Source organism: Falco biarmicus, chromosome 3, assembly GCF_023638135.1.
Source record: "Falco biarmicus isolate bFalBia1 chromosome 3, bFalBia1.pri, whole genome shotgun sequence".
Lineage (NCBI taxonomy): Eukaryota > Metazoa > Chordata > Aves > Falconiformes > Falconidae > Falco > Falco biarmicus.
The window spans coordinates 103,132,133-103,146,543 of NC_079290.1; the positions used below are offsets into that span (position 1 = coordinate 103,132,133).

The 14,411-nt window shown below is 47.7% G+C and overlaps 1 protein-coding gene across 4 annotated transcripts; it reads left to right on the forward strand.

The window, feature by feature from the left end:
- The first annotated feature begins 593 nt into the window (after positions 1-593).
- On the forward strand, positions 594-9,115 carry LOC130146065 (probable 2-ketogluconate reductase). 4 transcript variants are annotated; one of them, XM_056331743.1, is made up of 7 exons: positions 594-1,246; positions 1,708-1,952; positions 4,173-4,557; positions 5,822-5,993; positions 6,814-6,992; positions 7,726-7,822; positions 8,228-9,115. In XM_056331743.1, exons 2-7 carry the CDS (start codon positions 1,752-1,754, stop codon positions 8,382-8,384), a joined length of 1,191 nt encoding a protein of 396 aa, XP_056187718.1. In that variant the 5' UTR covers positions 594-1,246; positions 1,708-1,751; the 3' UTR covers positions 8,385-9,115. The 4 variants fall into 4 exon arrangements, with proteins under 4 accessions (XP_056187718.1, XP_056187721.1, XP_056187719.1 ...); XM_056331746.1 differs by having other exon boundaries at positions 1,840-1,952; positions 4,355-4,557; XM_056331744.1 differs by lacking the exon at positions 1,708-1,952.
- The last annotated feature ends 5,296 nt before the right edge of the window (positions 9,116-14,411 follow it).

Sequence of the window (14,411 nt, forward strand, 5' to 3'; positions counted from 1 at the left end):
GGGCAGGGGAGGCGGCTTAGGCCGCACCAAGTGTGAAGACGGGCGGGGAGGGGCGGAGCGGCTCGGAGCGTACCAAGGGGGCGGGGGGCCGAGGTAGGGGGTCGCTGCCGCCCTCGCTCGTCGCCGCGGCAGTGACACGGCGGGGCCCGCAGTGCTGCCAGCGCCGCGCAGCCGTGCCTGGGGCCGGGCAGAGGGGGGATGCGCTCGGGGGCCTCCATACCCCCATGCCCTGCGCTGCGACGCCAGCCCCAGCCTGGCGGGCCCGGCTCCGGGGCCATGGCCCTGGGCGCACCCAAACGGGCGGGCGGCTTGTGCCAGGCCGGGCAAGGGGCCGCGGAGCCGGCCCGGTGGGGGGTGCTGCCGGGTGCCAGTGAGACAGCGGCCGCCGCAGCCCGGCCCCCTGAGCCGCGCCGCCGGCCGCTCCGCGGGCCTTGCCGAGCGCCCCGTGCTCCCACGGACCTGGGGAGGAGGTGGAGCGGCGGAGCGAGCCCCCCGCACCGCCCGGCTGTGGGGGACCCTGCCCGCACCTGCCCCCGCCCAACGGGCACCAGCCTGCCGCCCCGCTGGCGTCCCCCGCGCTGTCCCTGGCGAGCCCGGCCCCGGCGGCGCCAGCTGCTCGTGACGCTCGCTCGGCCCGAGCGCGCCTGGCGGCCGCCGCAGCTTAAACCATCAGCGGGGACACCGGGCCGTGCAGCCCTCGGGTTCAGGATCGAGCTGGCCATCGAGGTGGGGCGGCCCAGGCCAGTTTCTGCTTCCTGAGAGGCATCTATGTTACCCTGCACCGCGCTCATTTAAACGGTTAGCTTGCAGCCGACTGCGAGAAAAGCATATTTTCCGCGACAAAAAATCCAGGCAAGCTCGAGCTGGGGCTGCGGGAACAGTCCTGGGACCGCAGCGTGAATTTGTACCAAACCGCTGTGCTCCGGAGCTCCGCAAGAACCGTCCAGGCCCGTCCTCGCCCTGCGCTTCCCCCTCCAGAGAGCTCGGGGCCGGGGGCGGGAGGGCAGAGGCAGCGCCGCGCCCGCCAGCCGCAGCTCGGCCCGAGACCCGCTGAGAGCCCCCGGCCCGGTCCAGCGCCCCGGCAGCCCCCGGCCCGGCCGCCCGGCGGGCCTCAGGGGAGCGGCGGGGCTCAGCAGAGCTGCGGGGCGGGGACGCTGAGCCCCGGCTGCCCCGGGGTCGGGATGGGGCGGAAACCGAAAGCGATAGTCAGGAAGCGGCCCTGCTCGATCCGTTGGCTGATACTCAGGTAATCCGTTCTCTTCTATACAGAAGTTGTTGGGAGGGATCTATTCTGCGTTTAAAGCAGAGCTAGGACAAGCTATGTAGGTTTATTTTGCTCTGGTCTGGCGAAGAAGCCCAAAGTGATACTGCAGCGCCCGCCCGCCCGTCTGCGAGCAGTGAGTCAAACACCACAGGGGAAAGGCCAGCACCAGTTAGCACTGGAGTTCATCCTTAACGCAGTCCTTTTTGTGTGCCATTTCTCTTAATTCAAGTCATATTTTCAAAGTTTTCTTTGCAATGTAAGGGCCAGAACTTAATACATATATGTTTTATCAATGTGTAATGTATGATTATAGAGATACACATACATGGAAGCAGATAATCTTATGTAAATAGAAAACGTGAGGAGAGACAGCTTTAAAAAAGAGAGTTAGTGATACTGCAGCTGATACTGGTCCAAAACCAAAACTGTCGTGTCCTTAACAGGTGTTACATTTAGCACACTGGACAAGACATCTGATAACTGAATTATGTTAAGGAGCAAAGCATTCAGTCTGTTAAAACCGATTCCCTTGATGTCTGGCCAGTCAAATTTGGCTTATAAACTTACTCATCCAGCTATTGCTTCACATGGACTTCACTGTCATGGAAGGATTGCAAATTACAGACAGAGATGCAAGACATGCCCATGTAATGCTGGAAGACGAACAATTAGTGCTACTCAGGCCAAGGTTGGTATCTGGAGAGCCCCCTTCCCTCTGCCAGGTTCCTTTAAGTGTTTTAGTTCACTACTGTCGGTATAATTTTTTGAGATTGTACCTGGTGCTTGCAGAAGCCCAGTTCTGGAACCAAAGCTGCAGCCTGGCACTTTTCTATTGCATGAACCAGTGTTCACACATGTATCAAATGTGGCTGAAATTGTGGTGGACTCAGCAGGTCCCTGCTAATGAAAAGATGAATTACTTGCAACTAGCCTGTTTCTAGCACACCAGCTGGTTTGTTTAAAGCTAAACCAGCTCTCGCTGCACTGCACTGCTTCCTCATGGATCACCTTTCTGCTTATGAAGTTTAGGAAGCGCTTCTAAAATGAATGCTGGTCAGACTCTTACCTTTGTGAGTGGTGTATTGTAATGGAGGAGGAAGCGGTGATAAAAGCAAGTGGTGTCAGACAGTGCTACCTTACTGGCATCTGCCAGTCCATTGATCATATTTGGTGCTGTTTTCCGTCACTTAACAACAGAAGGTTTAGTTGCCATCCAGTCTAAATAAGTTGCTGCAGGAGCATCAAGGTGTGATCATCAAGAAGATGGACAAGATCATCATAGTACATCAAGTCTTGTCTTTTATTTATTCTATGCGTCATTCATTCTGGAGGATGAATCTAGTTTATCTTTCTAAGGTCATGTTGTGTGATACACATAAGAAATTTACAGACTACAGCTGGGAACTTTGCACAATTTTCACAACCATGTGGGGCTGGCAGGCTTCAAAATACCTCAGCTGGCAAGAAATACCTTAGATACATTTAAGAACTTGGTATGCCTTTGCAATATGGTTGCACTGTTCATCTCATAGCTTTGTTTGCTGCTGCTCAGAACTGGTTCATGTTATCAGAGACACTGTTTGTGGTGAACTGCAGACCTGTCCTAACACGGAGGCTCCTTCTAGCCCATGTACTGCAGCAGAGTGGAACTGAGGCAGAAATGCTGGTCAAGGCCAGGACAAAGCAGTATTACTGGTGTCTAGATTGTAAGCATTTAATAGACCCAGTTGGGATAAGCCCGAGTTTGCTCAGGACAAGGCTAAATATAGTTTGAGAGAAACTTCCAACTGTATTGACACCTTTTTTGGGACAGGTTTGAATCCTGGTTACTGGCTGAAGGCTTGTGTGAGAGGACTGAAGAACCAGAAAACTTCTGCCCAGCCCTGTGTGCCCAGAACAGATCAGCACACTGCCGTGGGAAACTGTTCAGGTTCAGTTAGCACAACACAGGTTTCCTGGACGCAGGTCTAGGGCACAGTATGGGACAGAGACCTGAAGCGAATGGAGCACAGGAAACAACTGTAGGACATTAGACATGACTGTTTTTAAGGCAGGCAGCAAACCTTCAGCTGCCATTTTTGTCAGTAAGGGCTGCCTCTGGTTAGGTGTGTGGCCACCTGCGCAGCCCCTGTCTTGCTGCAGGATACAGTTTGTGTGCACGGGTGTTGTAGAGGACTGGGCTCAAAACTCTGTGGGCAGAGAAGTTCCAGTGTGAAGGTCTGTATTGTCAGTGGGGTTTGCAGTATCTTCTCGGTGCTCTTCCCCACTGGTTCAGCATGTGGGCATGGGTGTGCTAAATCTTGCAGGAGGTAAGTTCAGGCACAGGTCTGGATGTTTGAAACACTGAAGGCGAGCAGTGTGGCAGCTGCCCAAGGATGGCCCTTAATCGTGCAAATTCGTTAGACCTGAACCATTCCTGACAGGTGTTTGTCAGACCCGTCTGAGCCTCAGTGCCTCCCTGCGCCGCTACCTGCAGCTTCTCCAGCCATAATCAATACGCAAGAAACTTGGAGTAACTTTCTAGCAGCCTGTGTTTCATGGCACTGCTTGCAGAAATGAATTTGTGAGTAAGGTTGAGAAGCTAACAGATCTGTATGAAATCAGTATTGCTTCAGGACTGAAATGAAACTATTTGAGAACACCACCTCATAAGACTGGATTTAGATCTACATAGGTAGATATTCCTTAGTGTTACAGTCTAAATCAGCACTCAGTGAAAATACTGGGAAGTTGTCTAAGGTACCACACAAGTACCAAGTGACTGGATTTATTCTGTATCATTAAAAGCAGTACTGAGTTCCATCAGTTCCCTGCTTTACAGATGTGAATTTAAATGACCACCACAGCATTGCTCCTTTAAGGGTGTTCTCCTGCACAAAGGAGTCTTTCTTCTATTCCCCTGTTGCAGGTCATGGCAGAAACAGAGTTGCCGGGCATTTTGATTCTGGATATAGGAGGAACTCATGGTGTGTTGGAAAACCTTGCAGCACTTTTGAAGAAACACTTTCACCTTATCACCATGAAGGAATTTCTTGAACACAAAAAAGAAATGAGCAAAAAAATCCAATCTGTTTTCGTGTTTGAATGCAGACCAACTATTGACCGGGAGCTCCTAGAAAGCCTGCCTAATTTAAAAGTAATTGGAAACTCTGGGGTTGGAGTTGATCACTTAGACGTGAAAATGATTTCTGAGTTTGGTGTAAAAGTGACCAACACCCCACATGCTGTGGCGGACTCAACAGCAGACATAGGAATGGCCTTGATGCTGGCCTCTGCCAGAAGGCTAGTGGAAGGTAAGGTTTTAAATTTTCCTGGCTCTTAGCTACTTCTTTAACATGTCTCACTTTTGCTACGATACAGATGATCTTTCAGAATCAATATTTGGGATGCTTATACAGGGGAAAAAATGTCTGAGGACTCCGTTTTCAGAGGCCTCTACTCCTGTGTCCCACTTCTTTTTAAGGCAATGGTGACGAGAGTAAGGGCTTTGTCTCAATTATGCATTTTAAAGTCACTTGTGACATCCTGTTTGGAATAATGTTTGGGGCTTAATTCTCCTCTGGGTGTTCACTGGGTGGGTTTTTACAGTTTATAGCTGTAAAAACTGAATACAAAATGCATCCAAATCAACTGTCACCACTTCTCCATTTCCCCACGGAACAAGCATTAAGAGCTATGGGGGGGTTCAAAGCATTAATGGTCATGTCCCCATCTCTAAAGCAGTAACTGGTATAACTCTTCATTATTTTCCTGCTTCTATGAACAGTTTGTCTAAACCAATGGGTTGTATTTCCAGAAAAGCATTAGCATTATTATTGAAATAGCTGCTAATCCTTCTGGCAAAGTTATTCCAAAGAGTACCACCGTTAGTCCTTGTCAAAGGCAGGCCCTTTCCCCACATGCCCTTGCTGTGCGAGTGCCTTGCAGGGTAAGGAAGGTGTCAGTAGAGACTATCACAAGAGGTTGCCTCTGTCTTCAGGGACTCATAGCCTTTCTGCCACGGCTGCTCCACCCCTGACCATGAAATAACACCTCTTTTCCCGTGATATTTTCTCACTATTGCATCTTGCTGGACCTCAGGTTCTTTGTAGAAAAGCTTATAGAGATCCCTGGCTGAGCTGGAATTTGCAGCCTTCACCCCCACTCAAGCAGAGCAGTGGGGCTGCTTCGGGCTGTGACTGAAGAGAGAAATGGTGAGATTTACCCCAGCTAAAAAAAAGTGGGGTCAGTGCCTGACAGGTGGTAAGTGTCAAAGAAGATATTATTTGGCTTCCAAGAAGATCCTTCAGCCCCAGAAGGGTGAATTGCATGAGGAGCCATTCCTCCCAGTACAGCACCCACCAGGGACCCCACTGTGGCTGTGTTACTGGCTCCAGCCCTGGCTGCAGGGAATAGCAATGTCCAGGCTTTTCCGTAAACCAGTCAGAACTGGCAAGGATGTTTTGCAAGGGGTGCTCCAGACAGAGCCCTGCTGCTGTGGTGGTGAGAAACTTCATCTTTCCCCCAAACCTACGCGTATGGTTGGTTTGTACCCATTTAGCATGTGTTTACATCCAGGCTGCCAGGTGGCCGTCTCTCCAGACACAAAGTGTTTTGCTGTTGACTGGCTGGGAGTGGAAGTAACCAGAGCGACGCTTGGCATCATTGGGATGGGCAGCATTGGGTACAAAGTGGCTCAGAGGGCCAGAGCCTTCGACATGAGGATCCTGTACCATAACAGGCACCAGAGGTAAAAACATCTGGTTTCTGCATGTAGTTAGGGGGCAGTGAGGGAAACCATGGCTCTGCTCTGCATCCCTGGTCCTCCTAGGCACTTGTGACAGTTGTCAGCAGCATGAGGAGCACCAGCATGCCGCCACTTCCTCCCTTTGGCTCCTCGGGAAGCAACTCCCCCTCACCTCCTGCGCTCGCTCCACCCTGGTTAGCTACTAGCCCGTTGGAATAAGGGCTGTGTAACCTTCCTGAAGATGTTGCCCAAGCAAACCATGCCTTGTGCCCTTGTTATGTCCTCTGTCCTGCCAGACTCTTCTTCTGGCTTCTGGCAGCACCCCTGAGCCACCCAGCTGGCCACCGCTCTCCTTAGCCCAGCCAGATCGCTCATCACACCGGCATTAGTGACAAGGATCTTCACTTCTCTTAGCTTCATAGTTCCATTCCTTTTGGACTTCACTTGCCCTTCATCCATTTTCCACTCCCAAGTCCTAAGGCGCATGTCACACAAGGAGAGACTCTACAGGGATTGGCATAGAGGCAGGAGAGAAGAGCGGGGTCTGACTGCATCAACAACCTCCTAATATTGCCTGCGTGCTTTGCTTTCACACATACATCACTCCTTCAGCATCCCACCAGTGCTCTAGCTCTTGCTCCCTCTAGCCCACATCCTTCCTGCCTCCTTTCCACCCTCTGTACCTGTCAGTGTCTTTTCCTTTACCTTGGCCTCAAACCTCGTGATCTCTGCGCTGTTCCAGATCTCTCCTAGAGCTGATTGATTGTTAACACCAGTGAGAAATAGTTGTGTCAGTTTGGGTGTGTGCATATTTTTCCTTCAGGAGCCAGGAGGAGGAAGAGGCAGTTGGTGCCCACTACTGTGAGAAGATGGAAGACTTGCTGCAGCAAGCTGACTTTGTTATGTTGATTGTGAACCTGACTCCTGAGACTCACAAACTGATAGGAAAAAAGGAGCTGGGGCTGATGAAACGCACAGCTACTCTTATAAACATCAGCCGAGGTAGGATGATCCAAAAGCGGTGTTTATGGCTCTGCAGTTAAGACTGTGTTTTGTCTGACTATGTTGACATTCCCCCCTCCAGCCTGTCTGTGATGTCGCTGTGTTGTTTGAGTCATGAAGCAGCTGACAGTCTAGAAATGAATGATTTATCAAGGTCAGATGCTCTGTGTTCAAAGGTCCTATGGAATTTAGGAATGCTCAGCAGGTGTTCTGTTCTCTTTAGCCTTATCCTAGAGACAGCTTTATTCAGTGGAAATAATTGAAAGGTTTATCATCACTGATGGGGTACAGGGAAAAAACTAAGTTTCATTTGGAACAGCTATATAGAAAATAAACCTCCCATGCGATTATAGATCTGTTGGCACTGAACAAGCATATGAGAGAGATCATAGTTTCAGTAAACAAAGCAGAGATGAATGAGCAGAAAGTTTGAAGAGATTAAATTATTTGCCTGTAATAGTACAGGAAATCATTGTCAAAATGAGGAAAAGACTGAAACCGGACACATCCCAGAAAAAGCCTTATGCAGCGGACCATAATCCTCCTCTAATGAAAGATTAGCCAATAAAATCTCTTCTTTGTTTGGTAAACGGTTATTGGGAAGACATCCTATTTCCTAACAAGACAGAGATCCTGTTAACTGTTCTCGCTAGACCCTTGAGACCTTTCCCTACTCCCAGGTAAAAATGTGTTCATTAACTCATCACCACAGCACGTTTTCATTTCTCTGCAGGTGCCGTTATTGATCAAGATGCGTTGGTGGAAGCTCTCTGCAATAAAGTTATTAGGGCTGCCGCTCTGGATGTGACATACCCTGAGCCTCTGCCAAGGTAAAGAAAAACCTGTTTTCCATTCTATTAATCTGAAAGGTTTTAAACTGTGTGCAGAAGTGTGCTCATAATCTTGATTTCTCCAGGGAGTCTCTCTGTTTAAGTCCACTGTTTAAGGGCAAACCCTCAGCCTGTCTTGCATAATCATAAGTAAATGCCAAACTGTTCGCCTTTCCCACCTCTGTCAGTTCCTTGCCAGCCTAATGGACAGGCAGGGCAGTGAGACGGGTAGAGGGGAAGAAGAAATGGTTAAGCCAGCTCCCTACAGCTCTGCTGGTTCTGTGCTTGTGGCCCTTTTATCTCAACATGCCACTGCTGTTTCCTGAGGTTCAGTTCTTAACAACTAGCATTGATAGCTGCAGAGTAAATTCGTGTAATACATGCTGTTCTTTCTGTTTCTTACAGAGATCATCCTTTATTAAAATTAAATAACATCATCATAACCCCTCACATTGGAACTGCAACAGTCCAAGCTATCCGTATGATGGCGGAAGAAGCGATAGCAAATATGCTGGCTGTTCTCAATGGCCAACCCATCCCAAGTGAAGTGTGTCCCAAATGATGCGTGCCAGATGGCATCGCTGAATCTCGTGTGTGTTGGAAGAAGGGCTCGCCAGAGTCAAGAAGATGCTCAATATGAGTTATGCATCTTGCTCAACTTTATTAGTTTCTAACACTACTTATATAGAACCGATACACATGCATATTCCTAAAACAGAAATATAATTGGTTAGTAGTCTCTCAACGCGCGCGGTTCTCACACCCCTAATTATCATGACTAAAATAAGCATTCTATCCATGTAGCTAATTGTGTTGCTGTGCTTCAGCCTTGTAGTTTGTTACTCCCTATTTTCCCATACCGGTCCCTATCTTGCTTGGCCCTGCACCTGCTTTCCCAGCAGCTGTAGCTTGTTACAGCCACGGCCTGTTGGCACAACATAATTACTTGGTCTCAGGATTCAAGAATAGCTCAAGGCTACCTTTCTTGTTAACTTCAGCACAGCAACTTCAGTACAATTCTGATTACAGGCCTATTCTAATACCAGGCCTGGACTGTGCAGATCTTCAGAGATTCTAAGGCCATGCTTCTGCAGCCATTCTTCTACACGTGTGTACGGGAAGGCACTGTTTCTTACATACCACTTTTAAACTAAAAAAAAGCAACCTGTTCCTGCACCGTTCTTGTCACGATACTGCAAAGCTATCATCTCACAAGGCTTGATCTGTACTGTTAGTTACAATTCTAAAAAATAAAGAGGAACTAATTAAAGGGTTTTGTTTGAAGATGTTAAACTAAGCAGCTATGCATTTTGATCTTTTCAGTCCATTATTTCAGTGAATACCTGTGTTCTGTTCCCAGTACTTGCTGCTACATAATGAGAAGTACACCAAGCAGTTTGTGTATATATTAATCAAATATATTAAAGGTGAATTGAGCATTAATTCCCCACAGAAATTTGACTGTATCCCGAAACACTTTTCAGCCAATACTGCAATATTCTATTTTTAGAGCAAAACACTGAAGAAGGCAGACTCCTTTGAAATGACTGTAGGCCTCAGGTCTTCTCATATAAGAAGAGCTCTGCTTCATCTACGTGTTAAATCAGAGCAAAGCCAATCACTGCAAAAGTATCATTGATTTTCCTAAGGGGATCCTTTGAAAACCAAAGTAAATCCCAAGAGATTTAGTTCCTCCACGCGACAAAAATGATATTTTTATCTTGACTGGCCATGAAACAATAGTGGATCTACCCCTGAAATTGCACGGGTGAGGGAACAGCCTAAAGCAAAATTAATGATCCTAACTTGCAGCCCACGGCCAAGCTTTTTCTTACATTCTCTTTCCTCTGAGCAAGCAACAAAGTTAGAAAATTCAGTAATTTGTCACCTCCAAAAGATCAGGCACCCTTTCCATTATTTTGCAGTGTGGTCAGGCTTCTGGAAGGGGCAGTAAAACAAAGTTTTAGCACAGGAAGCATAGACAGGGCAAGAGTTAGATATTCAGATGCAAATAGTGAAATACTACTAACAAGACAACAGCAAGTACAGCTATAGGGGACTCCAAAATCTTCAACCCTTGAACGACTCTCCTTGGAGCTCTTCCTAAAGTTCCTATGGAAAATCAACGGTAGCTGTAAATAGTGTATTTTTAAAAACCAAATAACACAAAACCAAACAAACAACCCCACTGCCAATTCACAGACCCTTGGGGAACCGCAAACAGGTAATCTATGATTCCTGAAGAAAAAAACCCACATTTTGAGTGCATAAGTCCTTGGGAAACACTTGCCTTAGCATCTATTATTTAAATAACTGTTGCTAACCTCAGAAGAAGGCACTGCAGTTAAGAAGACACGAGTGTCTCTTCAGGCTGCAAAAATGTCTGCAATGAAGCATTTAAAAATTAACCTGATAACTCAAAGTTCATGGTGAAAAAATGCAATTTATTTTCACAATCTGTGTTTAGTCCAACATTTTCCTAAACTGCTTAGACATGGTAATTTGTGATTTCAGGATAGAGAAGGAGGTATATTGCACCAGACTATCGATGGTCTGAAACTAAGTAATTAATGAGAAATAATTGTGTGTTATGAGCCTGGTGGCAGTGATATGAAACCTTACAGACCATGAGGGACAGAATTCCAGACTTCCACAGTTTCCTGGACGTGTGAACAGAAAATGGAAAATCAAGCTATACCTTTTTTATTCTTATCATATCTCACTGTGGTGTCACATAACTCTACCTTTTGTTTATTTTTTCCTCATATTTTGAAGTTCAGGAGTGATCTTCTTGAAACTGAATGACTGGAGAACCAGGGAATGTGTACTTGGCGCAAAATTGCAACTTGGCTGATTAACTTGAGGGCTGTTCTTCAGAAAACCTTGTTTTTTTCAACCCAGTAGGAATTTTGTCACATATTTAACTGGATTTCACCCTTTATTCCTAGCCCCTCCTAAGTTACGTATCTGGGAATCTGACCCTTGTTAGAGATGCAGCACAGGGGCTCTTCAGTGCCAAGGTGAGCAAGACCCCCTGTACAACTCGCAGCCGTTGCAATCAGGCAAGTTGCAGCCAGCAAGGAGAGCAGGGGGCTGCTGCTATAAACCATGCCCTGCCCTGCCAGGGCTTTGCTCCCCTGGCTGAAGGGAGAAGCTGCAGTGCCAGTGCACGTGGACCTCAGTAATCTCCATACGCAGACTGTGGAGGGAGGGTTACTGCTCTGGCTAGTCCTAAGCAAATTGCAAGGGTGGATGAGGCCAGAAATTTCTAGCCTTGCTTGGCATTCCTATTACTTCAGGAACTGTAAAAACAGCTGTAATGTAAAAACAATCAAAAAAAGTACTAGTGAACATCCTCCTTAAGATCTTTCAGAACTTCTTCATAAGCCACAAAAAAGAGAAAATAAGGCACAAATACTTATTTTTATTTTTTTCCTATCACTAAATCCCTCTGTAATATTTTCCAGTCTTTACAGTAATATTTATGTAAGAGTGCTGTGATGAATAATCAACGCATAGTGCAGCAGAAATGAGAAGCCTGCTCGTTTTAAAGTACATTAACACTTCAAGCTTATGTGCTGAAGTGAGATGCACTCTGCATGCTGTAGTTCCAGTGTGTTCTTTACCCACTTAATCTCTCATTGTTGACCTGGACACTGGAAGAAAACAATGAAACACATTCATTAGGAGACACGTGGTCCAAGGTTACACTGAAGATATTTTCTCAGTGTGACTTCCTTCTTTATTTCTAGATCAGGGAGCAGAAGACTGTACACACAATCTCCTATTATTGCTTCTTTAGTTCCCAAAGTTCAGGCAGCTAAATTTACAAAGAAAAGCTTTTTTTAATTCTGAAAAGTTTAAATTAAATATCTCTCTCTACTTAGGTAACATTTTGTGTTGAACACTTCATTTTGGGAATGACCTGGGGCAGCTAGGAGCCTGCAAAAGAGCCCCTTGCTGATTGCACTCATCAGAAAATGACGGGTTTGCTGGAGGATGCCAGCAGGATGAGGACCACCAGCTCCCTCAGAGCTCATACGGATGAGTTCTGGTGACCAGCACCACTCTGGTTTGAGCAATTACAGCGTCCTGTGGGGTGCGCCTTCCCCACAGGGCACCCCAAGGGATGGACCCTGTGCTGCCATCTGTTCCAGTGCTTAGCCTTAGTCCTCTTGCAGACTTTAAAAGAAGCCCCAGGACCCTGCACTGCAGTGGCTGAGGCAGGCATACAATCCATCCCCTGCTGTAGGGCTTGAAGCCTTCCAGAAGGTCCTAAACAGCCAGCGGAGACTGAATTCACCTTTGTTTGCCACCTGTTTGCTACATGAATGTGATAGTCAGATCCTTTAGTTTGTATCACTGAAGAAAATATTTCATGACAGATGCCATGAAATAACAATGTGGTCCTTCTTTTCCCCACCAGGAAAGAGCAAGAGGAGCAAGCTGTCAGAGCCACTTGCAGGGAAAAGATAGACAACTTGCTCCAGCAGGCAGAGTCTGTGGCAGTGGTGGTGAGCCTGGCGCCTCAACACACAACTGATCAGGAAAAGAGAGATGGAGGTGGTGAAACCCCAACTACTGCTATTAGCAGCAGCAGAGGTACCCCAGAACTGCTGGCTGGCCTGATGGGATGGTGTGAGCCCGCTCCCGTCATGTCATACGCAGCACCACGCTGCACCGCCACGCACCACGGTGTGGACACCCAGGAAAGGTCAGGCATAGCACAGGTCCCTCTCTCTCCCCTTCTGTTCTCTTCTCACTCTGGGGTCGCTACTGCAAAGGGCACCCAGGGACACTCGCATTCCAAACCGGGCACCGCCGCTGGGCAGAGGTGCCGGTGACAGCTCTGTAGGCTGCTCCCATCAGGGCCACGGCTTTGGGTGTCACCCACCCAGAACCACTGCCCAGTGGCCATCTCTGCTCATTTCTCTGAAAGGATGGGTAAGCCCTGCAGGAGGCAGGGGTCTAGCAGAGGCAGCCCCCACCCTCCCTGGGCTGGAGGTTGGGGTGGAAGTGCCATGAATTCCAATGGGATGCAGCCCAGATATTGGGTCTGATAACAGGTCAAAGGGAAGCCTGGGTGACAGGTAGCCGCAGGAGGGGGCTTGTGTGGTGAGAGGAGCATTAAACACTCAGAATCAACATATGAAGCTGCAGCAGTGCTTCACTTACAAATTGCTGTATCTGAAGTTGCAGCTTGCCACGAATGAGTGGGAGATGCTGGAGCCACCCCTTCTCAGACCTGCTGCATCACTCAAGGTTCCCCTCCCACCAGGCTTGTTCTGCAACAGAGGGCTGAAGCACTGCAGACCTCTGGGGCCGGAGGCTGCCAGGCTGCTGTAAGGAAACACCTCTACCAGAGCCTGTGCCAAAACACCTCTATCAAAGCCTGTGCCAAAACACCACTGCTAGTGCCTGTGCCTCGTGGAGCTGGCGGTGCTTGGCTGCATTCTGGGCTGGGGGGAAGTCTGGTCTGGTCCCGTCTGTGCGCCAGGACATCACTGCCTGTTCTCTCTGTCCCATCACTGCAGCTTGGACCATGTGCAGGCTGAATGGGCAGGAGGCCACAATCCTCTCTTCGGACACAGTTCAAATTGCTGCCTAGTGGCAAAAGTCTGTTTCTGGGCAAAAGAGCAGAGTATGAGCTCTTAACATGTCCTTTTAATGTCCAAAATTACTTGAATGCAGGTGGTCAGGTTCTGTGGATGTAAGTGGGACTTGTAAAGTTATATGAAATTAACTTTATATGTAAATACAGTGCAAAAGCCAAAACAGGACCCCTCTTTATGTGGGCGAATAGTAGGTAACTTAACTCTCTCTTGTTTCCAGAGATCATGCACTGTTATAATCAAAGAACGTCATTTAACGCCTTGCCTCGGCATTAAAACAGACACAGCCACCTACATGGTATCAGAGGAAGCAGCTCAAAACATACTGGCAGCTCCGGATGGCCTCCTCGAACCCAGTGAAGTGCTCCCCAGCTGAGGTGCAAAAGGCTGTCACACCTCTGTCTTCATTCTTCCCTTCCCCCTGCATCAGCTCTAAAGGTTTTTATTCTTATGTTTTCCATATTAAGAGAAACCTATTCCAAGTGGCAGGAAAGCTCTGGCTTGGTCTCACATGCCATTAAAAAGCAGCTTTTACATGTTAATTTGCTTGCAGACTGAATACACCACTTTTCACTTCCAACAGCAGATAGATGCATGCAGGCTCTAAGTGACTCTGGGGAAAACAAGCAGTTGCCAACACACTTCTGGCTAGGCTCCCCAGTCCTAAAGAAAATGTCATTTTAGGTTACCTAATTAACTTTGTTCCCATTCTATTGGCTATCAAAACCAGCAACAGTAAGCTATCTGGCTAGAAACACTGTTGAGTGTCCATGCAGAAGTCTCCATTTAAACTAGCTCCTGAGACACAAGATGCTGACACAGAAGTCAGTTTTCAGAAGTGTACTCAAAATCACTTATTTAAAGCAGGATTTTAGAAGGCAATTTAAAGTACTAGCACTGAGGAAATTTAGTTTTCAAGATGAACATGCTACTGTGTTTGTGACACCAAATTTATGTGCAGTCTACTTACAGATTTT